The sequence below is a fragment of the Peromyscus maniculatus genome, chromosome 18 (genome assembly GCF_049852395.1).
Source record: "Peromyscus maniculatus bairdii isolate BWxNUB_F1_BW_parent chromosome 18, HU_Pman_BW_mat_3.1, whole genome shotgun sequence".
Classification (NCBI taxonomy): domain Eukaryota; kingdom Metazoa; phylum Chordata; class Mammalia; order Rodentia; family Cricetidae; genus Peromyscus; species Peromyscus maniculatus.
In genome coordinates this window covers 32,108,834-32,134,243 of record NC_134869.1, presented here as the reverse complement: position 1 = coordinate 32,134,243, position 25,410 = coordinate 32,108,834, and the positions used below count along the sequence as shown (strand labels likewise).

Sequence of the window (25,410 nt, the reverse complement as noted above, 5' to 3'; positions counted from 1 at the left end):
GCACTCAGTGGAAGTCCTTATGTGACTTCTCCTTTTTTTGTTTGAGGCAGGATCTTTCATTGGTCCAGAACTTTGCTACATGGGCAAAGATGGCTAGCCCAGGAGTTTCCAGAGGTCTGCATATCTCTGTGTGGTGGTTTAAAAGAAAATGGCCCACAAACAAAGTGGTATTATTGGGAGGTGTGGCCTTTTGGAGTAGGTATGGCCTTGTTGGGGGAAGTGTGTCACTGTGAAGGCAGGTCTTGAGGTCTCATATGTGTTCAAGCCATGCCCCAGTGAGAGAGATCCTTTCCTGTTGCCTCAAAGTCAAGATGTAGGACACTCAGATACTTCTCCAGCACCATGTCTGACTGCATGCCACCATGTTATACCATGATGATAATTGACTAAATGAAAATGTAATGTTCATTACAAAGCCCCAATGACATGCTTTTCCTTTATAAGAATTGACATGGTCATGGTGTCTCTTCACAGCATTGGAAACCCTAAGACTCTCTGCCTCCTCTTTCTCCATCACTGGGAACACTGATGCATGCCACCATGCTCAGCTTTTTGAGTAATTGTTGAGTATCTGAACTCTGGCAATCAGGCTTTCCAGGCAGTTGCTTTACCAATGGAGTGATCTTGCCAATTCATGCTTCCCCTTTAATAGTCCCCCCCCCCACATTTTACAAGGGTAGGGGTGTAGCATAACAGACAAAAATCCATGGATTAATATCCTCATTGATTAACTTGTTTTCTTGTCATGGGTATCTCTCAGGTTAAGCACTCTCTTCCCATTTACCTCCGCTTCTGCCTCAAGAGCACTTCAAATCTTTGGAAACGTTTTAGGAGTTACATGTGACCTCAGTGTCAAATACAGGGGTTGAATATCTTTAGCAATTCTCATGATATTAACACATTTCTTTTCTAAAAGAATATATTTTTTCCTTAAACTCATCGTAAAATCTACCCCTTACTGTACAGCATTTTATACCATTTGTTCCTTAACACTTCCTCTGCTTTTATATACTGCAACTTTTCAATGTTTTGCATTTAAATGATTAAAGAAAACAGCAAAGGTAACAAATGTCCTTACTATTTTCTAACATGTTTATAGAGATATTTTGGAGAGCTCTTTTTTTCTCAGCACTCTTACATCTCAGTACTTTATCTTGAAATTGTTTGTTGTTGTTGTTTTTTTCTTTGATATCAGGTCTTCAACTTACAGGTGTGTACCACCATTGAACCCTGAATATAGCCCCTGTTAAAAATGATCTTGTATTTTCAATCACTGATTCCTCCTTATATTCATGTTTTCTACCTTTTATTTCTGATATTGTAAATTTCTACCTGGTATGATTCTGCCAGGGTTCAAGCATGTCTAAACACCACCCCTGTAAAACAAAATAACAGAAAACCAAACCAAACAACCCCCCCCCCCCAATGAATAACAAGATGGTAGGAAGCAGCCGTTGGGATCCTAGCAACAGAGACTGTTGAACAGAAATGATAATGGCATGTGAAGAGTCTACAGGCTACCAAAAGAAAGCTGGGTAGGGAAATTAATAGTTTTCATGTGACAAGGACTCTGTCTGAAGAGGGACTGACCTAAAGCTTGAGCACCAAGCTACGGACTGAGGATTACTTCATCTCTTGGTCGATTTGGTTTTGAAACTTGTTTTTTAAGAATGATCTAGAAGACTTTAAAATGAACATTAATGACACTGTGTGCCTGATTTTTTTTTTAGAACAATGGCACTATTGTCCTCCATTCATGAATATTTGAAATTCTGAGGTCTTCTTCCACTTACAGTCTTCTTCCACTTACGTTCTCCTTAGTTTTCAGTAGTCACAGAGCCGGCTGTTTCTACCATCACAGTGTATTTCAAATGCATCTCTGTCTCACCCCTGTGTTCCCACCTTCACTCAGTGTTGCAGTTTCTCTCCTAGACTTTCATTGTTGTCCCATTGTGTTAGTCTCTCACTGTTATGTGACTGTTTGACACAAACTCGGCAGTTTTAAATAGTGCACACCTGTTCTATTGCAGTTTCTGACGGCCAGAGTGCAGAGATAGCTTAATCCAGATGTCTGCATAGGGTCTCCTAAGGCTGCAGTCAAGGGGTTCACTGGGGTGTGGTCTTATCCTGAGGCTTGGCTGAAAAAGAGTCTACTTCTAGGCTTGTTCATTGTTTTAACAGATTTAATTTCCTTTTGGCTGTAGAGTTAAGGACCGTGGCTTCTCATTGACTTTTGTTCTTAGTTGGTACCACCTTTTACTTCTAGAAGATTGTAGCTAGAGTTTTCCTGCTTTGCCCACAGTCAGGACAAATCTCTGTCACCCGCCAGTCCCACAGCCGCTCAGACCCAACCAAGTAAACACAGAGACTTATATTGCTTACAAACTGTATGGCCGTGGCAGGCTTCTTGCTAACTGTTCTTTTATCTTAAATTAACCATTTCCATAAATCTATACCTTGCCACGTGGCTGGTGGCTTACCGGCGTCTTCACATGCTGCTGGTCATGGTGGCGGCTGCAGTGTCTCTCTGCCTCAGCCTTCCACTTCCCAGAATTCTCCTCTCTCCTTGTCCCACCTACTTCCTGCCTGGCCGCTGGCCAACCAGTGTTTTATTTATTGACCAATCAGAGCAATTTGACATACAGACTGTCCCACAGCACTTCCCCTTTCTTTTTTTTTAAAAGGAAGGTTTTAACTTTTACACATCTCCAAAGTCAGCTTGGTATATTTGGGAATTTGGGCGTAGCTTCTCTTACTACTTCCTGCTGGAGGGGGGGCGCTGTATCTTATGGGGACACAAAGAAAATTTTAGGATCATGGAGTAGTCCGTGAGACCGTATCGTCTGAACCAGTTGCCTTGAAACGATTCTGGATGTTGGATCATCTGGGCCATGGTGTCATCGGAGACCTTTCAGGTGGTCTTGGCTGGTGAAACCTGATGTATCTTAATCTGGAACAAATCCATAGCCTCTGGCTTTCTGTAGAAACAAAAGCAGAGCCTCCTTTCCAAAGCAACATATCCTTACATCCAAATTTTGAAGTTAAGGTACCTTTAAAATACACATTTTGGCATAACTCAACAGCTTTTGCAATCAAATGTTTCTCTTCAGTTACGAATATCAAAGAGAACATAATCCAGATTCTCTGTGTGGTAGCCATCTTTATGTGGCTTATGTTTTATATTACCTTGAGCCTATTGCTTTAAACAGCAGCCTTCTAAGCCTGAAACAGCGCTGTGGCTGCTGGCTCCGCCCACTTCAGCTTCCCAACATGGCGGTGGTATGTTTCCCGCCAGCTCTGGGAGCCATCAACTCTCAGAAATAGTGGGTCTATGCTTCTTATCAAAGCAGCGTGTAGCCCAGAAACCTCTTTTTGTTTTGTACTAGCAAAGGCTAAATCCACCATGCAGCTTAATGTGCCACTTGCAGAGGCCTCATTTCCGCTTACTGCAGGTCAAGCGCACACGCCAGGAACCCGCCAGTAACTCAAACCGGCAGCTGCTGCTCATTTGAGAGAGACAATGAGGAAGCTGTTTTTAGCTCCGTTTTAGAATCTTTTCTCAGGTTTTAGGTGGAAACTCTTGCCCTCTCGTTGGGCGCCATTTGTAGCTAGAGTTTTCCTGCTTTGCCCACAGTCAGGACAAATCTCTGTCACCCACCAGTCCCACAGCCGCTCAGACCCAACCAAGTAAACACAGAGACTTATATTGCTTACAAACTGTATGGCCGTGGCAGGCTTCTTGCTAACTGTTCTTTTATCTTAAATTAACCATTTCCATAAATCTATACCTTGCCACGTGGCTGGTGGCTTACCGGCGTCTTCACATGCTGCTGGTCATGGTGGCGGCTGCAGTGTCTCTCTGCCTCAGCCTTCCACTTCCCAGAATTCTCCTCTCTCCTTGTCCCACCTACTTCCTGCCTGACCACTGGCCAACCAGTGTTTTATTTATTGACCAATCAGAGCAATTTGACATACAGACTGTCCCACAGCAGAAGATACTACAGTTTCTTACCTAGTTCTGTTCAGTCTAGCCTTTTACTTCATCAAACAGGCAAAGGAAAGTCTGTACAATGCCATGTGGTCACATCCTATCACCTTTGTAACAGTAACAGGTCCCATCTCACCGACAGGAGAGGGAAGAGATTATATGAAGCCTATCAGAAGGAGGTAGATGATGGGTGGCTAGCTGAGAGGCTGCTCACTGAAAATTTCACATACACTCTGGTCCTTAGTATATTATTTAATGAAAGTAAACACATGAGATCTGAGAACTGATGAGGAAGATGTATACATACATGCATATATGTATGTATATGTCATCTAGCCCATCCTTATAGCCAAAAACCAAAAGATAGTAAAGAAGACTAAGACAGAACATATTCCTATTCAGTGATTTTAGAAATAAACAAAGAACTCAAACCAGAAATGCTTAAAATGCTTCTTAGGAACAAGTCAGGAGAAGGGAAGGTGGGAATAGGACATTGCTATTGTAATTATAATCTTTTATCATTCCTTTTATTCCATTTTCCCCCCACAGTCCATGGACACTTATGATGAAAATTATATAGAAGCAAAGCTATTTTATGTTCTGTCTCACTGGTCTCAAGGTCTTCATTGGAATTTTTTCCTACTGTGCCTTTATGTCTTTCATGTTACTTGTAAATAGGGATTATTAAAATAATATGACATATCTTTAGGTGATACCTAAAAAACATTTGAAAAGTATATTTGCAATTTGAATACCAGAGCTTGAGGACTTTTATTTCAACTTCTCAACATGCATTTAAATCTCATCTATTATATTTTTAACCAACAACTGGAAATTCAACACCAACTAAGTGTTTCACCAACTCTGATGAAAAGGGATAAACAGCTCCTAGACAATAAACACTAAAACATTGAACATTGTTCAATATGGGCACACTGGTGATTTGTTTTTTGTGACTATGAGGTTCTATATATTCTGATAAACCCAGAACATACATAAATGACTAAGACATTTTTATTCTTTTACATTTGAGGCTGAGATATCTGCTTGGTGATGTTTACTAGTGAGTCCTGCTCCCAGCTGTCCTTTCTAGACCTGTACTATTTATTATAGTGGCTCTTGGGGATTTGAAATCATGAAAATACAATCTAACCTGCTCTGCTAGTTTTATTGACTTGATCATATGACAAGAGAAGGAAGTTGAAATTTCATAGTGTATTCAAGTGACATGGCATAAGTTTTCAGTATTTTATTTGACACATGGTATCTTAAAATGCTATCTATATGTTAATACAATGATAAATGCAGATTTGACTTCTTGTTGTGATGGACAGTTTTCTTAAGCAATAGCTTTCCTTTCTCATTAGTTCTTCTTTCCAGATCATCTCGACCAAGTCCATCTCCTATGTGTGTTTTGTAGTGTGACAATGATCCTTTCACCAAACTGAGCACTGTGTTCTATACTGAGTTAAACTAGAACCACACCAGGCAGAACTAATTTCTCCAATGGCGTAAATTTTCTCCTATTAAAACAAAGATTAAAATTAAAGTTTTGGATACCTCATTCTTTCTGGACTGAAGCCTAAAGACCCCCATAGTCATCCCTCCGTGAAATGATGTTTAGTGGAGTATCACATTTTGATATAGCCTGAGGCATCTTTTTCTAGTATTCATCAACTGGGTTGCTAAAATTACAGACTCCAGAGATCAATATTGATGATATCTTTCATCCTACACCTTTCTCAAGGATATCAATGTCTTTGCCTGGTGAACCTGAGGAGAGAGCCTGACTAGTTGGGACAGAGGAGACTGAGTTGCTAGGAATGCTTTAGCAAGAGTATACTGAGCACAGATGGAACAAACCCGATTAAAGCCTGAAGCATTTGCTCACCTGAGTGATGTTCAGAGTTAGCATCCTTTAGGATGCTTTCAAACATATTAATTATAAACTTTCCTTTTACTCATTTTTTTTTAAAAAAATAGCAACACAAATGATGTACTGAAATAGGAGTATCTCTTAAGAAGTCAGACATCCCATTAATTCAATTCAGCAGAACTCCAGTGAGCCTAAGCTGATAGAAATCCCACTTGTTGCAATGAAGGTTATTACATGTAAAATAAAGTTGGTTTATTCAGGTGGATTAGGAATTTAACTCTGCAGACTTCTAGTTCTTTCTCATAAATTCCAAGGATTCCTCTGTAACATATGCTAGGCCTTTCATGTTGATGAATTGTGACATTCCCTAATTCAATGGTTCTTAACTAGGAGCAACTTTGCTTTTCTTTTTAAACATAGGGTAACCTCTGAAGACATTGTCCTTGTAACAACTGGGAATTTTAGTAGGCAGGGACCAGGGATGCTACTAAAGATCCTGTAATATGCAGGGCAGCATAAGACCAGTAACAAATGTACCTAATGTAGAAAGCCTACAATTTTCATGGCCAGTCATTTGTACTCAGTAGGTGTCAAGACTTGTGAGTGTTACATTGGGCTTTCTTTTTCCACTCTAGTCCCTTTATTTCTACCTATTTCCCTCTACCCCTTTACATTTTTTTAAAGTCTAATTGCGTCTACTCAATTTTGCTCTTAAAATTCACTCTCTTTTCTCTGGAAGAGCCTAACATCTAACCTAATGCCATTTTGAAAGAGACAACGTGCTAGAACTATTCTCAGCATGGAGAAATCAATGATAATCTATAACACTCTGGGTTGATAGGGAGCCAGAGTTCAATTCCTTGCCCTGGTTTGAAGTGGAGTTTCCAATGAAAATTAGAATTGGGGCGAGGGTCAGAATCAAAAGCATTCAAGGCAACTCTTACATCAAAATGGCAGTTTGTCAACAGGTATGCTCAACTTAGCTAATTGTTGGAATGCTATGGTTGGCTCACCAAAATTTATTTGACATGTGGTAGAAACTATTGAGAGATTTAATGCAAAATCACAGTTCAAGGGGAACCTCCCTGTGCTGCTTCCTGGTGTTATCCACAGTGCTTCCTATATGGCAGGTTTTCCAGGGCAAATGATTGATAGTGGGAACAGCTGTGTGGTTCCAACATAGCCTATTGGCTGCAACACCAGAGTGTTTTCTGAATTACATGTTTGTGATTCATGTCTTCCCCCATTTCCCTGTAGAGTCAGAGCTCAAATGAGCTGTAAGAAGATAAAAGATCTTTACTTCTTTACTTTTTTTTTTTAATCACAGGTTCTCTTTCCTAGCTTCTTTATACTATTATGAGGGTCTTATAGGTGTCCTCTACCTTACCCCAAAACATTTTTGTGGCCAAGATTAAGGATGATTGTGTGTGTGTGTGTGTGTGTGTGTGTGTGTGTGTGTGTGTGTGTACATGTTATGGGTGAGTCTTCCCATGTATGTTCATTTAAAAGTTGATAACAGAGATTGATATCAGGACGTATTTCCCAACTTATTCATTTAGTTCTAAAAACATTTCTATTAATTCATTGAGACTTTCTTTTTTTCCTTTTATTTTATTTTACAATATCATTCAGTTCTACATATCAGCCACAGATTCCCTTGTTCTCCCCCCTCCTGCCCCCCTCCCTTTCCCCCCAGCCCACCCCCCATTCCCACCTCCTCCAGGGCAAAGCCTCCCCTGAGTACTGAGATCAACCTGGTAGACTCAGTCCAGGCAGGTCCAGTCCCTCCTCCCAGACTGAGCCAAGCGTCCCTGCATAAGCTGCAGGTTTCAAACAGCTAACTCATGCAATGAGGACAGGACCAGGTACCACTGCCTAGATCCCTCCCAAACAGATCAAGCCAACCAACTGACTCACCTATTCAGAGGGCCTGATCCAGTTGGGGGCCCCTCAGCCTTTGGTTCATAGTTCATGTGTTTCCATTCGTTTGGCTATTTGTCCCTGTGCTTTATCCAACCTTGGTTTCAACAATTCTCTCTCATATAAACCCTCCTCTTTCTTGCTAATTAGACTCCCGGAGCTCCACCCATGGGCTGGAGAGATGGCTCAGAGCTTAAGAGCACCAGCTGCTCTTCCAGAGATCCTGAGTTCAATGCCCAGCACCCACATGGTGGCTCACAACCATCTGTAATGAGATCTGGCACCCTCTTCTGTGTTCATTGAGATTTTCAATGTGTTTTGGTCATATTCACCCCCAACTCTTTTCCTTTATTCCTCCCAGATTCACCCCCACCCCACTGCCATATCCAACTTCTTGTCTATAATTTATTTATTTGCATTTAATAACCCATTGACTCCAGTTTGCGCTGTCCATATATTTCAGGGTGTGAAGACCTGTATTGGAGTGTTATTGACCTATCAGGGGTCACACCCTTAAAGTAAATTCTCTCCTATGGGAGACATCATCTTAGTTTTAAAGACAAGATCTCTCACTGAACCAGGACTCACAGTTTTGACCATGCTGGCTGATCAGTAAACATACTACACCCACCTCTCTTTTTATTATTATTATTATTATTATTATTATTATTATTATTATTATTTTAGCATGTGCTGTATGAATGCATGTTCACATGTGTATGGAAGCATGTTTATATTCACAGGCTTGTTGAGGTCCAAGATGGTAGGTATCCCCCCTCAATCTCTTTCAGTCTTTTTGTTGAGGTAGGATCTTTTCAAAGACCCCAGTGCCTGCTTAGAAAGCTAGTCTAGCTCGGCAGCTTGTTCTGAGGACTTCCTGTCTCGGCCTTCTGAGCACTGAATTTGCGGCAGGCTGCCATGCTGCCTGGCATTTATGTAGGTGCTGGAGGGATCTGAACTCAGGTCCTCATGATTATACAATAAGCATTTCATTGCCTCGGTTATCTTCCTAGGTTCTAGATGGTTTTATTTTAGTAATGTTATTTTGGAGGCTGGAAGTTTTCTTAAATCATTTTCCCATTTTTTTAATCTATCAGAAAAGTTGGCATTTAAATTACACATTTTGTAGATATTTCAATTAATTGAACTACTCTATTCTTTTTATCATCTGAGTTTTTTTCTTGAGCATCTACTATTACTATTACTTTAAAAATACTGAACAAATTAATTATAACGGAGGAAAAAAAAAACTAGTTTTGGCTCCAGTGGTAAAGACAACCCAAAATATATAAGGTAACTAAGAGGCAGATGTCCTAGAACATAAGAATAATCAGAGCACACATAATTAACTGATGATTAATTTTGAAAGCATAAGAGTGTTTAGTTGGTAAGGAATAGAATAAATTCTTTTTTTTTTTTTTTTGGTTTTTCAAGACAGGGTTTCTCTGTGTAGCTTTGTGTCTTTCCTGGGACTCACTTGGTAGTCCAGGCTGGCCTCGAACTCACAGAGATCCGCCTGCCTCTGCCTCCCGAGTGCTGGGATTAAAGGCGTGCGCCACCACTGCCCAGCAGAATAAATTCTTTTAAAGGGGGTTTTTAGAAGTGAGTTTGGAAGCAAAACAGACATTCACTAAAACAGATTTTTTTCAATACTTTTTTTTCTTTAAAAAGTTTTATTTTGGAAATTTCAAGCAAGTATGGTGGCGGGGTGGATAAAAAAAATGCATGGCAAGACCCTATCAGCCCACTCTCTAGATTCAGCGACTAGCCATTCTGAATGTTCCCTCAGCTGGCTCCCATTGTTGCTGAGAGGCAGACGTATTGACAAATGAACTTCAGACTTTACGTCACTCTTGCTCTTTATGTCTACCTAACATGGATCTCTAGAGAATGGACATTTTCAACCACTTATAATAATCCCACAGCTATAGCTAGGAAAACTACTGATATTGTCTTGGCATCATCTAATCTACACTATAATCAAATGTTTCCTCTCATCTCTAATGCCTATGTTGACCAGTATGTTCAAATCAGAATCCAAAGTTCACATGTTGCTGTGATTCTTAACCTTCTTGAGGCAACACCTTTTAAATTAGTGGTTAATATTCATTTCAAAGTTAACATTTTATATAGACCCTCGACTACAACATTTCCTCCATCCTATTTTGGTCGGTTATACTGCATTGGGATTAACAAAGGAAAGTGAAATCAAGCTGTCCCCATTACCACCTTTACTACATACATCTGTAATGTGCTTCTGGCATTTTCACGTCAGTGTCTGTTACCATGGTGGATTTGACATGTATGGATTGGATTGTGGAATGTAGGAACCAGGACAGTTACCGACAGTTACTTTAGAACGATGGACAGGTGTGCTGTGAACTCTGCTTGAAATCTATTGCATTAAAAGTTTCTTTTTGTCTGTCATTCATTTGATTGAAGATAAATTATGGCATCACTAATATTGATAGTAAGCAGATAGCCAGCCACTCAGTAGTAGTATACAAATGAGGATGCTCAGATAAGGAAAAAAACCCTGCATTTAATAATATGCTCAGGATACTTATTATTTGTAGAATGAGAAGTTAAAATATTTCAGACATGAAAACTTAGCATGAAAATATCTAATTACACCATGCAGAAAACAACACATGTCTGAAACTAATACCTCCTTTCCCCTCAAAATACAGTACCAATCTAATAAGAACTAGAGTAACCATATTATGTTAAACCACAGTACAGGGATTTAGTTGAGAACAAAATCTTGGAGAGTAAGAACACAATACATATAGAAATGTTATTTTCTTATAAATGCGTAATTCCCAAGCAACAAACTTTTAAGTCATGAAGCACTGAGTTTTCACTCTTTGTCAATACCAACTTTTAATTGCAGTATATAAACAACCCCATGTCTCCAGAAATGATGAACCTAATTGAACCAATGATCGGATTTTATGAGGGTTCAGCAGAGATCTCTCCGGACCTGCACTCTCTGGCTTCATTCATTTATAACAGCCACCCATACAATGACTTTCCCGGCCGGACTAGAGCTGAAGACCTGAGTTCACCAGTTGGTAGGTAAAAATTTAATTCTTTCTGAAGTCATTGAAACCAACAGCTAGCTGAGGTATGAACCTGAGCTCAGAGTTCAACCATGTTATTAATGGTCCGTGGGCTGGAGTCAGCTATTTCTTTGTAACTGTCGGATAGCCTCATGGAACAAATGGAAATGCCACACAAGCAGCGACTGGCCCTTTCTAACCCATTTGACCTTCTTCCTAGAGAAAGTAGCACCCCAGAGTCTCTAGCCAAGCTGCATAGACAATCAGTTATTACAGTTGCCAAAGCAGGTGTGATGGGGAGGGATTAATATATCTTCAAATCATTTACAGGCCTCACATTCTCTGCAGCTTTTGACGAATAGGTTTTCAAATGTCACTAAAGGTAAATAGGTCAGAAAGTTACAACTCTAGTGCACAGTGTAATAAACAGGTGTAGGTGTCCCTGGGATGTGGTGATGTCATTAGCATACAGACTTGCTCTTTGGGGTCAGTGAGTCTTATTGTTTCTAAAAGGAGAATGTAATATATGGTGAATTGAAGGTACGTGATGAGATAACACAGGCCCCCACTGTTTCTTTTCTTTTTTAATGTTAGGGGGGAAGAGAAAGCTATTTCACCGCCTTTTCTATGATCTGGTATTTGCCTCATTCCAAAATAAAAGTTTTATGGTCTTCTGTTCATGGTAGAATTAGTAAAAGAAATTACATTGCAATCAATACATCTTTCTTTTGTGGATTTATATTTCTTCTACAAAGCCAACCGGGGCAACACTAAAAACTAAAAGACACACTGGTTCTAATACAGCTGCTCTCCCTACATATTTCAAATTTAGCTTAGTTTCTAATTGAAAATTCATAGGCAAAATTTATAAATAAAGTAAACATTTCAGACCTCTTTAAAGGCTCATGCATGTGTCAGTTAAATGTTAAGCAAGAATGTTTGCTGTAAGGAACAGCTGGGACTAGTAAATATATAATAAATTTTGAGTCCAAATAAAACTTTCACTTCTTGAATTCTACAATTAATGCTTAGCATTGATTTATAATATTTCCTTCTTATATTGTTGCTTAGTGTTTGCTTTCAGGAAAGAAAAACCTTAGCCAGTCTTGGAAAGTTATATTCTTTCTCAAAACACTGCTCTCGTGTTCTAAAACATTATATAACAACTTACAAACTACAAGATGTTTATAGATATTGGGGAGTCTTTAGAATTCATAAAATGTTCATGTTTATTACAAATTCTATGTCTACCATTCTGCATATGAGAGGGTACAAAGATATTAATACATATTATTAGGTTTCATTGAGGAAAAGTAATTTTGATTGTAGAGTCAAATATCTTTTTTTTTCTTGTTGATTTCAAATAGTAACCACCAAGGATCAGTATATTACTGACATCACTGCTGAACAGCTGTCTTATGTTATCAGGCGGCTTGTACCATTCACTGAGCACACGATTAGCGTATCTGCTTTCACCATCATGGGCGAAGGACCACCAACGGTTCTCACTGTTAGGACACGTGAGCAAGGTACAAATGCCTTTTCTTTGAAACAATCACTTGCAAGTATTATTCATGTGATTAATCCTTTTACTTCTTCATTCCTATTAATTGTTCATTCTTCTTTTCAAGTGCCAAGCCCCATTCAAGTTATAAACTATAAAAATATCAGTTCTTCATCTATTTTGCTATATTGGGATCCTCCAGAATATCCCAATGGGAAAATCACTCATTATACAATCTATGCAATGGAGTTGGATACACACAGAGCATTCCAGATGACTACTGTAGATACCAGCTTTCTCATCACAGGTAGAAGGAAACGTCCTGTTTCTTTGTGAACTCCTCCTCCTCTGATAGAAAGTGTGCACTTCTATCCACTTTAAATGCTGCAGGACACATTCCAGATTTTGTTGATGTGTGCTTCTTGGATATCTTAGAAGTGTTTATGGAAATAATGACACAACGTATTTCTTCAAAATATATTCACAAAAATAAAAAAAGGCATTGTCACAACTATCACAGAAATACACTTAACATAAGAAACATCATGCATAGTGCATGAAAATACTTCGTTACTGAAGACTTGAACAAGTGAATTCACATGAAAATCAGCTGAGACAATTCAGTTGATGGTGTGTGTGTGTGTGTGTGTGTGTGTGTGTGTGTGTGTGCCAATTTTCCTTGCTGTGTGCCAAAAATATTCTTTTTTTAAAGCTTTAGGTTATTGCCTTAACATTACAGGAAAGTCCTCTGATATCATCTGCATGGAAAACCTTGAAGCCCCAGGAATTTGGGAGACTAAGTGTATATGGAAGCTGACTGAGAGATCCAGTCCTATAAATTATTCACATTAGCCCTATGGTCAATGGCACTAATCTAAGAATGTTATTTTTGAATGATTTTAAACAATTTTTTTCTGTTGTCCTTTAGGGTTGAAGAAATATACAAGATACAAAATGAGAGTAGCTGCCTCAACTCTTGTTGGGGAAGGTTCTTTGTCAGAAGAAAATGACATCTTTGTGAGAACTCCAGAAGATGGTAAGAATATGCAGTGTATTTTTAATTTAAAAGGGTGGTAAGGAGGAAGGAAGGAAGAAAGGAAGGAAGGAAGGGAGGGAGGGAGGGAGGGAGGAAAGGAGGGAGGGATGGAGGAAGGAAAGCATATTATTCTCTTCATGCTTCTACCTAATGGAAGCTTCAGTGTCTAAAACAATAAGCATGAAAAATTACGTTTTAAAAGGTTTGTTCTATCCCTTCCAGAGCCAGAATCATCACCTCAAGATGTCAGAGTAACTGATGTGTCTCCAAGTGAAGTGAGCTTGAAATGGTCCCCACCTGAAAAGCCTAATGGGATTATTATTGCTTACGAGGTGCTTTACCAAAATGCAGACACCTTGTTAATAAAGAACACCTCAACAACAACCATAATTTTAAGTGACCTAAAACCTTACACCCTTTATAATATTTCTGTCCGGTCATATACCAGACTTGGCCATGGCAATCAGTCATCCTCATTCCTCTCTGTAAGGACTTCAGAGACTGGTAAGTAAGTGGTTTTTGTTTGTTTGCTTAATAATTCTTAGTTATGCAGTAAACATAGCTGGCAATTTAATGTTTGTATTTTTATGAGACAAAAAACCCCTCATTGTTATTTTTTGTGTAAAAGAAATTTATTCACTTTTTCTGGCAAAAATGTAGAGGAAAGGCTGAGCTTTTTAAAAATTTAAAAACTAATTTCCTATATAAAGGATCTTTTAATAAAAATCCATGAATTGTTCAAATAAGGCCTTACCTTCATGTAGGAGGGGATGGGAGGTGGGTTGTGGGGGAGAGGCTGGAGGGGCTGGAGGAAGAAAGAGGGGGATTTTTGATTGGTATATAAAATGAATAAAAAGTTTTATTAATAAAAAAAATACCAAAGACTCATCCATTGTGTCTGCAGACTCTAGGCTGAGTAGCTATTTGCTATCAGTTCAGATAAACACAGAGACACTCAGAAGAGTGGATTCTAGGCTGAGTAGCTACTTGCTATCAGTTCAGATAAACACAGAGACACTCAGAAGAGTGGATTCCTGTATTCTAAGGGGGAGTATAAAGGTAGCAATGCAGAGTTTGTGCACAAATGTGTGTGACAAGACAGTGCTTAGGGAGCAGGCCAAGTTCAGCCTGGGTCTTAATGATGAGGGTAAATAGGAGGAAGGATTCTGTAGAGGTTGTTGAATAGGCATGTAGAGGTGTGTGTGTGTGTGTGTGTGTGTGTGTGTGTGTGTGTGTGTGTGTGTGTGTGTGTGTGTGCGCGTGCGTGCTAGGCACACCCCAATTAACAGAAATAACACAAGCAAAAAGTCATTTGTATCTCAGTTTCAGCGGTGCATGAGCAATTAGCACAAGATAAACATTTTGCCAGATAATCTTGGTTTATTGTTTCCATTGTGACATGAACACATATTGGAGTGATTACTATTAGGACAAATCTGCAATTTATGTGTGCTAAGTGAGATCTAGTTGTAAAGTTACTCTGTCATCTGCACATTTAAATAAATAAACCTACACCGACTTGCTACTGTCTGAAGTCCAGAAAGTTCTCATTTTGGAAGTCACAAATCACCAATTATCGACAACCCCATTTAGGTTAGCCAGATACAAATGTGAAGTTCTGTCCTTGGCCTTGAAAATCTAGAAATCCAGTAAGACAGTATACCTCCACTGAGAGTAATCTCTTGAGATTGCTGCACAGATTTACTCTGATGAAATGTCACAACATTGTGAATACAGAATGACGATCATAATTACCACTGCAGGACTAAGAGTGACAAAAGCAGTTCTTTATAGCATTGAAGAGCTGCTACACCCTTGAACCAAACTTAATTGATATCAAATTACACATTGGCATGCTTTGTTGCTCTTATGAATATTGAGCCTAAAGGCAGATTTTTTTTTAGAAGAAGGATAATTGTTCTTTTGTGAATCGTTTTATTTACATTGGGCCAATTTTTTTTGAATGCCTGTTATATATATATATATGTCACAGTTTCTGTTCATGGCTTTCAAGTAAGTTATCATCTTAATTCTAGAGTAGAGTACATACAGTACTAAGCCATTGTTTTTCTTTATAAAAAACTGAGGCTCCCAGGGGGTCATTCATTCAGCAAACATATACAATGTTCCACAATCTATTTTGCATACAGCAGTGTAGAAGGAAATGGTTTCCTTTCCCTCTACAGTTCATATTAATTGGTGGGAATTTAATTGCTTAAGGCTAGCCAGCTGGCAAGTGATAAAACTGGAATGGAAACCAACCCCATTAGTCATATAAAACCCATTTTGCTCCCAAACTTCATGCTGGAAAAAAAATGATAAAATGTGAGGGGGATCTCTCAGTTCACAGTGGTGGTTGGCTATCTCAGCTTGACATAGCACAAGGAAGAAAATGATTAAGTTTCACTCTATTGTGACTTTTGAAGAAGCAGGATGCTTATCAGATATTTTACTTCTTATGTAACTATCATATCGAGGACACCACAGTTTAACGATGGATTATAAAAGAAATGTTTTCTGAACATTGCAGATATGTGATACTTTACTCTGTATTGGTAAAGTATGCTAATTTCCTTTCCATTATCTGTCTTATGAGCTTATTTCTCAGGCAGGGATAAGTGAATATTAGAATTTAACTTGAGGTGTAATTTCAAACGAGAATTTCAGTTCCAGAAAATATTTAAGAAAACATGTTGAACTTTCTGTAGACAAGGCGAGGTGGGACTATTTTAATAAAATGACCAATAAATCACCACAGATAATGTAAAGCTCAGGCTTGATGGTAGGTCCCCTGAGCCACATTTCAGGGTTCATTTATTAAGCTCCTGATAACGCTATGAAATAACAATGTGGATGGGGAAACCTAGCCCTGAGCGTTCTGGCCCACCTGTTCTGATGGGTCACACTGGGCTGGCTTGACAGCCTTCTGGGAAGTAGGAGGCCTCACTTGTGGAGGATTGTATTTAATGCTTGAGAGGCCCACCCCTCTGTGGAAGGAGCCTCTAGGTTTCCTGGACATTCTCCATCTGTCTAGAAGAAGACAGTGGAGTGACACCAGAGGAGGTTTCCAGGCTCCTGTTGAGCTACCAGCTTTTGCTCCCCTGGCAGAAGAAGAAGGAGGAGGGGTCCTGTAAGATTCTAGGACACTATCTGAAAACAAATGAGTTCAAAACAGCTATCCGTTTATTCTTAGAATTTAATAATATTATTAAAAAATAGATCTTTTTTCTTATAAAAGACCCATGCTTTCAGTGTACAACTCTTGTGAAAACTCATTGATAGGATAATACTGCTAATTACAAATAACAGAACTAATCTGTTCAAGAGCCTCATCAGGTTTAGAGAACCCGAGTTTATTTATGCTTGGAAGGAAAACATTCCTTCCAAGGAATTCCAGTAGGGGAGATCAATCCAGGCTGATTTCATGTTCATGTGCATGAATGAGTTTGGGTATATGAAGGTATTCATAGGTATGCATTAATTACAGAGCGGGCAGTTTACAAATGAAGTAAGCTTTCTTATGTCTAGTACAGTACAGTAATCACCAAAATAACAAGAACCCGTGAGAATGACTCCTTTGACGGCACAGACAGAGTCTCTTTCCTTCTTACCATGTAACTTTCTTTATGGTAAGCCTTTAAGTAAATATTTTGAACTTTTCTGATTTGGGAAATAACGACTAATCAATTCGACACAGCTGTATACCAGAACTTTGAACAGAACTCTATGAATTTTTATGTAGTAATGAAGTGCATCTTTAAATGTATCTATGTACTTCACAATTTTATATACCAAGCATACTGTCTTCTGACATCTTTGCAATAACATCTTTTATTATAATCACAAATCAAATTTTATCTTTTGTTTCTAGATTTTGAATAGATTCAGTTTATTCCAGCTGGTAAGCACCATTGTGTGGCTGCTACCGTTGGGAGCACTCTGAATGCTAGCTGAGAAAATTCTCAGTGTATCTCCACTCTCCAAAAACCAGTGAGTCACTTCTCTGCCTGGAGACTCAGCTCTGGTTATCTCCTAAGGATGAATGAATAAAATATAAAGGCTGTCATGCTGAGTTCAGGGATATGTTCTTGTCCTGATTACTGATGGTAGGCAAGCAACGCCCGAGGGACACCTTTGCAAAGTGTCTTTCAAAGTCACAAGTTTTACTACATTAAAGCTTTATTTCCACAGCATTTTAAGTAGCTTTACCCCTCCTTATAATTAGAGGGTTTTTTTCCTTTTTGAAAAGGAAGGGGGAATGATGTAATTATGTTTTAACTAAAATTATTACTTTAAAAAGAGTAATATTTTTAGGTAAAAGATAATTACATTGGGACTAGGCTCTGCAAAATTGATTGGTTGTGGATTTCTGCAGTATTCTCAATTTGTTGCAAAGAGGAGTTTCCTTGATGAGGGGTCAAGATTACACTTACCTGTGGGTATAAGGATAAATGTTTACAGATAGTTGGTAGGGATTATACTAGGCATGGTATCACTCCTGCTGTACGGGTCTTAAGTCCATTTAGAGTATTGTTGGTTACCACCAAGGTATCTGTCAGGTTATTGTGCCGTGACGGTTGTTGATGTACTTCATAGGCATCATAGTTGGGTAGGACTCTTGGTTGCTTCTCACCTTTGCCTGGTGCCTTCTGGGACCAGTCCTAATGGATATGTACACAAAACACTGCCACACCTAAGGCTGAGGGGACAGCGTTGAAGAGGAAGAAATACTGTAAGGGCTAGAGGATCAGGAAGTTTACTGTTAGCTTGTATCTCCTGGTAATATCAAAAATTACACCCATAAAGTCTGGCCAACATGATTGCCCAGTACCAAAATGGGTGGAGAAAGCCCATGAGGCCTCAACCCTACCTGAAGAACTAAAGGAAACCGTGGAAAGCTGGGAGTGTGGAAGGTGGTCTTCTTCAGGACAGAGTAGACCGATTGGTTGTCCAGTTTGCACTGGATAGTCCTGAAAACATACATACAGGTAGCATTATATGGACTGAACAGGTTAGGAACATATATCTATATATCTATAATATTATAATATATTCATGTGATATATTACATATACATATATTAGTGAGAAAAAAGACAATGAGTTTGAAGGAGAGTAGAGAGGGATATATGGTAGGGTTAGGAAGGAAGAGGGGAAGGGAGAAATGTTATAATTAAATTATAATCTATAAAAAGGAAAAGTATATCTTTTCTCCCCTTCCTTTCACTACCTGAAAACAATCCCATTTCTCCTTTCTCCTACTCCAATCATGCACCAGCCCCTTACTCTTCTCAAATTCATAGGCTATTTTCCATTGATTATTATTGTTTTACACACACACACACACACACACACACACACACACACACACACACAAGTATAAATATATAAATATAGCCAGTTGAGTCTATTCAGTGTTGCTTGTATCTACATGATTTCAGGGATGACCTCTTGATGTTGGATAATTAATTAGGGGAGTCATGCTTGAGGAAGGCTAATTTCCCCTCTCTCTGCAGCCATTAGTTGCTAAAAATTCCCTTAGTGGAATTTTTAGGGTCACTTCTGCATATTATCATAACATCTTCAAATAATGTTACTTTGATTTCTTCCTTCCCTATTTGTATCCTCTTGATCTCTTTCAGTTGTCTTATTGCTCTAGCTAAGACTTCAACTACTGCATTGAATTGGTATGAAGAGAGTGGACAACGTCTTATTCGTTATTTTAGTGGAATTGTTGTAGTGATATATTGTATACCATAATAAACTTGCCTGGGGATCAGAGGACAGAGCCAGCCACTAGGTTAGACATAGAGGCCAAACCCTATGTTTGTGGTGGCACACACTCTTAATCCTATCACTTGGGAGGCAGAGATCTGTCTGGATCTCTGTGAGTTTAAGGTCACACTGGAAACTAAGCCAGGCAGTGGTGGCACACACCATTAATCCCAGTGTGGGAAGCACACAGGCCTTTAATCCCAGGAAGTAATGGCAGGTTGGAGAAAGGTATATAAGTTCAGCAGAGACCCTTTCAGGTGAAGACTCAGAGGATTTCAGTCAGAGGATTCGTAGAGTTGGTGAAGTAATAGGTGGTGGCTGTGGCTTACTCTGCTTCTCTGATATTTCAGCTTTCACCCCAATATCTGGCTCTGGATATTCTATTAAAAGACCACCTAAGATTCAAACAACAAATTGTTTTGAAATTCTCTTCGTTTAATTTAATGTTGGCTATAGACTTGCTGTAAATTGCCTTTATTATGTTGAGGTATGTTCCTTGTATCCCTAATCTCTGCAGGACTTTTATTATAGTGGGGAGTTGGATTTTGTCAAAGGCCTTTTCTGTATCTAGTCAGATGATCATGTGTTTTTTTTTTCTTTTAGTTTGTTTATATGGTGGATTATATTTGCAGATTTTCATCTATTGAACCATCCCTGCATCTATGGGATAAAACCTACTTGATCATGGTAGATGATCTTTCTCATGTGTTCTTGGATTTGATTTGCAAATGAGAGTATTTTCACCTATGTTTGTAAGGGGAATTGGTCCGTAATCCTCTTTCTTTGTTGGGTTTTATGTGGTTTGGCTACCAGGGTGACTGTGGCCTTATAACACAAACTAGACACTGTTCCTTCTGTTTGGATTTTGTGGAATAATTTTAGGAGTATTGGCATTAACTCTTCATTGGAAAGGTGGTAGAATTTTGTGCTAAAACCATGTGGCCCTGGACTTTGGGTTTGGGAGACTTTAATTACAGCATCTATTTCAATAGGGGTTGCATGTCTATTTAAATTGCTTCTCCGATTTTGATTTAACTTTGGTAAGTGGTATGTATTGAAAATATTATCCTTTTTTATTTCCAATTTGGTGGAGTATAGGTTTTAAACGTATCTCCTTCTGATTCTCTGGATTTCCTTGGTGTTTGTGTTGTTGTCCCCTTTTCATTTCTAATTTTGTTAATTTGGATACTCCCTCTCTTCCTTTTTAGTGAATTTGGATAAGGGTTTGTCAATCGTATCGATTCTCTCAAAGAACCAACTTTGTTTCATTGATTTTTTTTTGCATTGTTTTTTTCTTTTTGCCATTGTTTCTATTATATTGATGTTAGCCCTGATCTTATTCCTTGTCATCTACTCCTTTGGGTTGTGTCTTGTTTTTGGTCTAGAACTTCCAAGTGTGCTGTTAAGTTACTAGTCTTTTTTCTTTGTGCAGGCACTTAGTGTCATGAACTTGCCTCTTAGAATCACCTTCTCTATGTCTGTCCCATGAGCTTGGTTATGTTGTGTATTCATTTTCATTTATCTCAAAAGTCTTTAACATCTATCATAATTTCTTTCTTGATCCATGTTTTATTCAGTTATGAGTTGTCCATTTTCCATGAGTTTGCAAGCTTTTTTTCCCCCTGTTGTTGTTGATATCCAGCTTTCATCTGTGGTGGTCTGATAGAATGCAAGGAGTTATTTCAATTTTCTTGTATCAATTGAGACTTGATTTGTGTCTGAATATGTAGTCAATTTTAGGAGAAAGTCCATGTGATGCTGAGAAGGAGGTATACTATGTTGTGTTCAGGTGACTTGTTCTGTAAATACCTGTTATGTCCATTTGGTTTATAATTTCAGTTATTTCTGGCATTTTCTCTTTCTGTTTAATTTTTGTCTGGATGACCTGTCTGTTAATGAGAGTGAGATGAAGTCTCCCACTATCAGTGTGTAGGGGTCAATATGTGATTTAAGCTATAGTAGTGTTTCTTTGATGAACTTGGGTATCCTTGTGAGGTACATGGATGTTAAGAATGACAATGTCATCTTGGGAGATTTTTCCTTTGTTAAGTATGTAGTGTCCTTCCCTATCTTTTCTGATTGGTTTTGATTTGAAGTCATTTTTTTCAGATATTAAAATGGCTACATCAGCTTGCTTCTTAGTTGTATTTTCTTAAAATACCTTTTCCCCAGAAGAGATGTCTATCCCTGCTATTGAGGTATGTTTCTTGGATGCAGTAGAAATTTGGATCTTCTTTTCACATCCATTTTGTTATTCTGTGTCTTTTTATTGGGTACTTTGAGACCATTGATGTTGAGAGATATCAGTTAGCAATGTTTATTGATTCTTTTTCTTTTATGTTGGTGTGTGTGTGTGTGTGTGTGTGTGTGTGTGTGTGTGTGTGTGTGTTTCCTCTTTTTTGATTTGTTGGTCTGGAATTATTTATTCCTTGTCTTTTCTTGTGTGTGGTTAACCTCCTTAGGTTAGAATTTTTCTCCTAGTACCTTCTGTAAGACTGGATTTGTAAATAGATATTGCTTAAATTTGGTTTTATCATTGAATGTCTTATTTTCTCCATCTACTGTGGTTGAAAGTTTTATTGGGCATAGTAGTCTGGCCTAGCATTTGTGGTCTCTTGAAGTCTGTAGCATATCTGTCCATGCCCTTCTGGCCTTTAGAGTCTCCATTGAGAAGTCAGGTATAATTCTAGTTGATCTACCTTTATATGTTACTTGGTCTTTTTCTGTTGCAGCTTTTTTTTGTTTGTTTTTTTGTTTGTTTTTCGAGACAGGGTTTCTCTGTGTAGCTTTGCACCTTTTCTAGAACTCACTCTGTAGCCCACGTTGGCCTGGAACTCACAGAGATCCACCTGGCTCTGCTTCCCAAGTGCTGGGATTAAAGGTGTCTGCCACCACTGCCTGGCCTTTTTTGCAGCTTTTAGCATTCTCTCTTTGTTCTGGATGTTTAGTGTTTTGATTATTATATTGCAAGGGGACTTGTGTTTATAGTCCAGTCCATTTGGTGTTGTGTTTGCTCCTTGTACTTTGATAGATGGCTCCTTCTTTGGGTTAGTAAAATTTTCTTCTATAATTTTGTTGGAAATATTTTCTGAGCTTTTGAGCTGGGATTCTTCTCCTTCCTCTACTATTCTTACATCTTGTCTTTTCTTAGTGTCCCAAATTTTCTGGATGTTTTGTGCCAGGCTTTTTTAGATTTGACATTTTCTTTGACTGAGGTACCCATTTTTTCTATTGTGTTTTCAATGCCTGAGATTTTTCTCTACCATCTGTTGTATTCTGCTGGTGAAACTTACCTCTGAGGTTCCTGTTCCAGTTCCTAAATTTTTCATTTCCAGATTTCCCTCAGTTTGAGTTTTCTTTGTTGATTCTATTTCCATTTTTAGCTCTTGAGCTGTGTTAATTATTTTCTTTTACTGTTTGTTTGTGATTTTATAGACTTCTTTTCTTTTTTTTAAATCATCTAAATTATTTTATTTTTATTCAATATTTTTATTTTATAATTAAGTTAATTTCACATATCAGCCTTCCTCCCTCCTCCCACCCCCAGCCCTCCCCCCAATTCATCCCCCATTCCCACCTCCTCCAAGGCAAGGTCTCCCCCTGGGGAGTCAGCCCAGCCTGGTAGACTCAGCTGAGGCAGGTCTGGATTTCATTAAGAGATTTTATTTAATTCCTCTTTAATGACCTCTATTGTATCCACACGGCTATTTTAACATGTTTGTATCATGCTTCAGCTATGTTGTAATATGCAGGGCCTCTTGAGGTAGGTTTGCTGTGCTCTAGTTGAGACGCTATGTCCTTACCGTTACTGATTGTGTTTTTATGCTGGCTCCTAGGCATCGGGGTTTGGAAAAATTGTAATTCTAGGTGCTGATATCTGGTCTTGTCTTTATTGGGTAGATTTCCCCCTTTGTGTCTGTTGTCTTCTCTCATTCTTAGGAAGGTGTGGTGAATGTGCATTGCCTGGTAGGGAATTCATCTTCCATCCTGCCATGCTTGGCCACTGAAGATTCCAAGCAAAATATGTTCCCAGGTTTTGGGTGCTGACACTTAGGAATGGGGTTGGGTAGGAAGGAAGCCTGAGCAGGGCCACAGAAGGGACAAAAGCAGAGTGTTCCACCAAGATCTGCTTAGTTCCCTGGAAATGGGTGAAGAATGTGAGGAAAGGTCACAGCGAGTAGTCTGCTCATTTAAGTGGGAGGCAGAAAACAATTCTCACTAGGGAGGTTTTATTTACCCAGAGACATTCATAGTTCTATGTGTGGGATTAAATGAGGAAAAATAAAGATAAAAAAGCATTCCAGATGGAGAAATTGCCAACTTTTGGAAATAGGAAGCAATGCTCTGTGTTTGAAGAAGGAGATGCTTGTCTCCTTCAAGCTGTGTGGAGCTGGTAGGGAGTAGAGTGCCCTCTCAATTGTGAGTAGACAGGCAGAAATAGGTGGAATCGATTCCTGGGTACCAGTCTAGGAAGTCTAATGATTCTCGCTAAGGTGAAACTGTTGGAGAATGATGATACAAGAACATGATCTGATTGACACTTTTGGCAGGTTTCTGTTGAGTGTGTTACACATGGGAAGAGAAAAAAAATTAAGTTCGATTACTGGAACATTTTCATCTGAGTATCTGTGGGAAAGGTAGTGGCATTTACTGTGATGGAGAAGTTCAAGGAAGCAGCTGTTTAAGAGAAAGTTCAATTCTCTTTCCAGGTTGGTGGCTGTCAATGGGCAATTAGGCAAATACATTGAAAGCTCAAAGAATCCATAAGTTTAAAGCATCACTGTAGCTCTGATATACAAAGTCAAAGGAAAAGAAATCTCATGAGTTGAGCAAGAAAGAACAAGGAGCATAAAATACCTTGGGCTATGTGATACTGGAGGGTCTGAAGATGAAACAATGAAACCCTAAGCAGCCACCATCACCCATGAAGTGGGAGAAAAACCCATTGCCACTTATTTACTAAGTCAAATGTTCTTGATGAGTGAAGAGAGATGAAGACATACATCTGATGTATGTCGTGGTAAGAGATGCACGGCATTCATGACTTAAGTGGAGTAGAATTCCTGGGGAAAGTGCCTGATTGGAGTTATAATTTAGAGAGCATGGTTGGTAAGAGAGGGTGGAATTTCAAGAAATTTGGATATTAAATGACAGATAGAAAGGAACCATGTTTGAGGGGACAAGTTTTTACGGAGGCCGACTTTATGCTTACCATGATACATATTAGAATGCATGTGTGCTAACATGCATTTCTAGGTCATTTGAAGTGTGAAGTCTGAATAGCGAGGGCAATGTAATCTAGAAGAAGAATGAGGGCCTTAGGAAACAGTAACGAGGGTAAGCATTTTATAAAGATTTGTGGTAGGAAGATGTCTTCTGTTTTTTTTTTTTTTTTTCTTTATCAGTGAAATGGGTTATAAGCTTATCAGGTTAGAATAAGGAAGGGAGAGTTTATTGGCCTTTTGGGGGAGATAAGGAGGGTGAAAAGGCACATAAAAGAGTAGAAGACTGAAGTAACTAAAAGAAATGTAGGCAACCAGTAATGAAAAAGATCTACTTGTAATTTCAAGGTACAAATTCAAGTGAGGCTATTCCCCATGGAGAGGTATTTCATGTAGCCATTTGCAGCTGTTACACCGGGAATGTTCATACTGAGTAGAGTTGGGTGATGCCTAAATTGAGACTTGGCCAAGAAAGTAAGGCAGAAGCTGGCGTTGATGAAGATGGCTACGGAATGATTATAATAGCTGCTGGGAACTAGCCTCGATGCAGGGAACTAAGGGCACAACAAAGAAAATGGACAATGAAAACTTGATGAAAGACAGAGAATTTCCGAATTAGGAGTACAAGAGTCAGTAGCTTTTAAAGGCAGGTGGTGGTAGACAAATGGAGGAAGATTGACTGTCGTTGGATATTACAGTCTCAGGTGTTGCTACAAAAGCCAGGTTTAAGATGAAGTGGGAGGAAATATTATTAGAGTTAAAGAGATCAAGGGATACGGGGTTCAAGGGATTACATGCATCAATTGTGTGGATGTTGACAATCTAAAGGTGGTAGAGAAGAAGCTAGTTTCCCTGGGTGGCAAAGGTCCTTAAGATTTTTGGAGACGTGGTTGAGGAAAACGATGCAGCCTATTTAAGTAATGTGATTTAGGAATGAAGCAATATCTGATGGAACAGAATTGTAAAGGATCTGTGATCCTCCAGGAAGAAGAAAATAGAAAAATGACTGTACACACCAGAGAGGAGGC

At 38.8% G+C, this 25,410-nt stretch overlaps 1 protein-coding gene across 2 annotated transcripts in view; it reads left to right on the top strand.

The window, feature by feature from the left end:
- The window catches only part of Ptprq (protein tyrosine phosphatase receptor type Q), a 194,034-nt gene that overhangs the window by 18,334 nt on the left and 150,290 nt on the right, over positions 1-25,410 (top strand). For both annotated transcript variants that reach the window (XR_013045512.1, XM_042263333.2), the window contains exons 10-14: positions 10,678-10,858; positions 12,214-12,375; positions 12,478-12,657; positions 13,279-13,386; positions 13,609-13,890. Coding sequence is in view for 1 of the 2 variants with exons in the window: in XM_042263333.2 (XP_042119267.2) it covers positions 10,678-10,858; positions 12,214-12,375; positions 12,478-12,657; positions 13,279-13,386; positions 13,609-13,890 (913 nt within the window). In the remaining variant the exon portion in view is untranslated. The remainder of the gene's footprint in view (positions 1-10,677; positions 10,859-12,213; positions 12,376-12,477; positions 12,658-13,278; positions 13,387-13,608; positions 13,891-25,410) is intronic.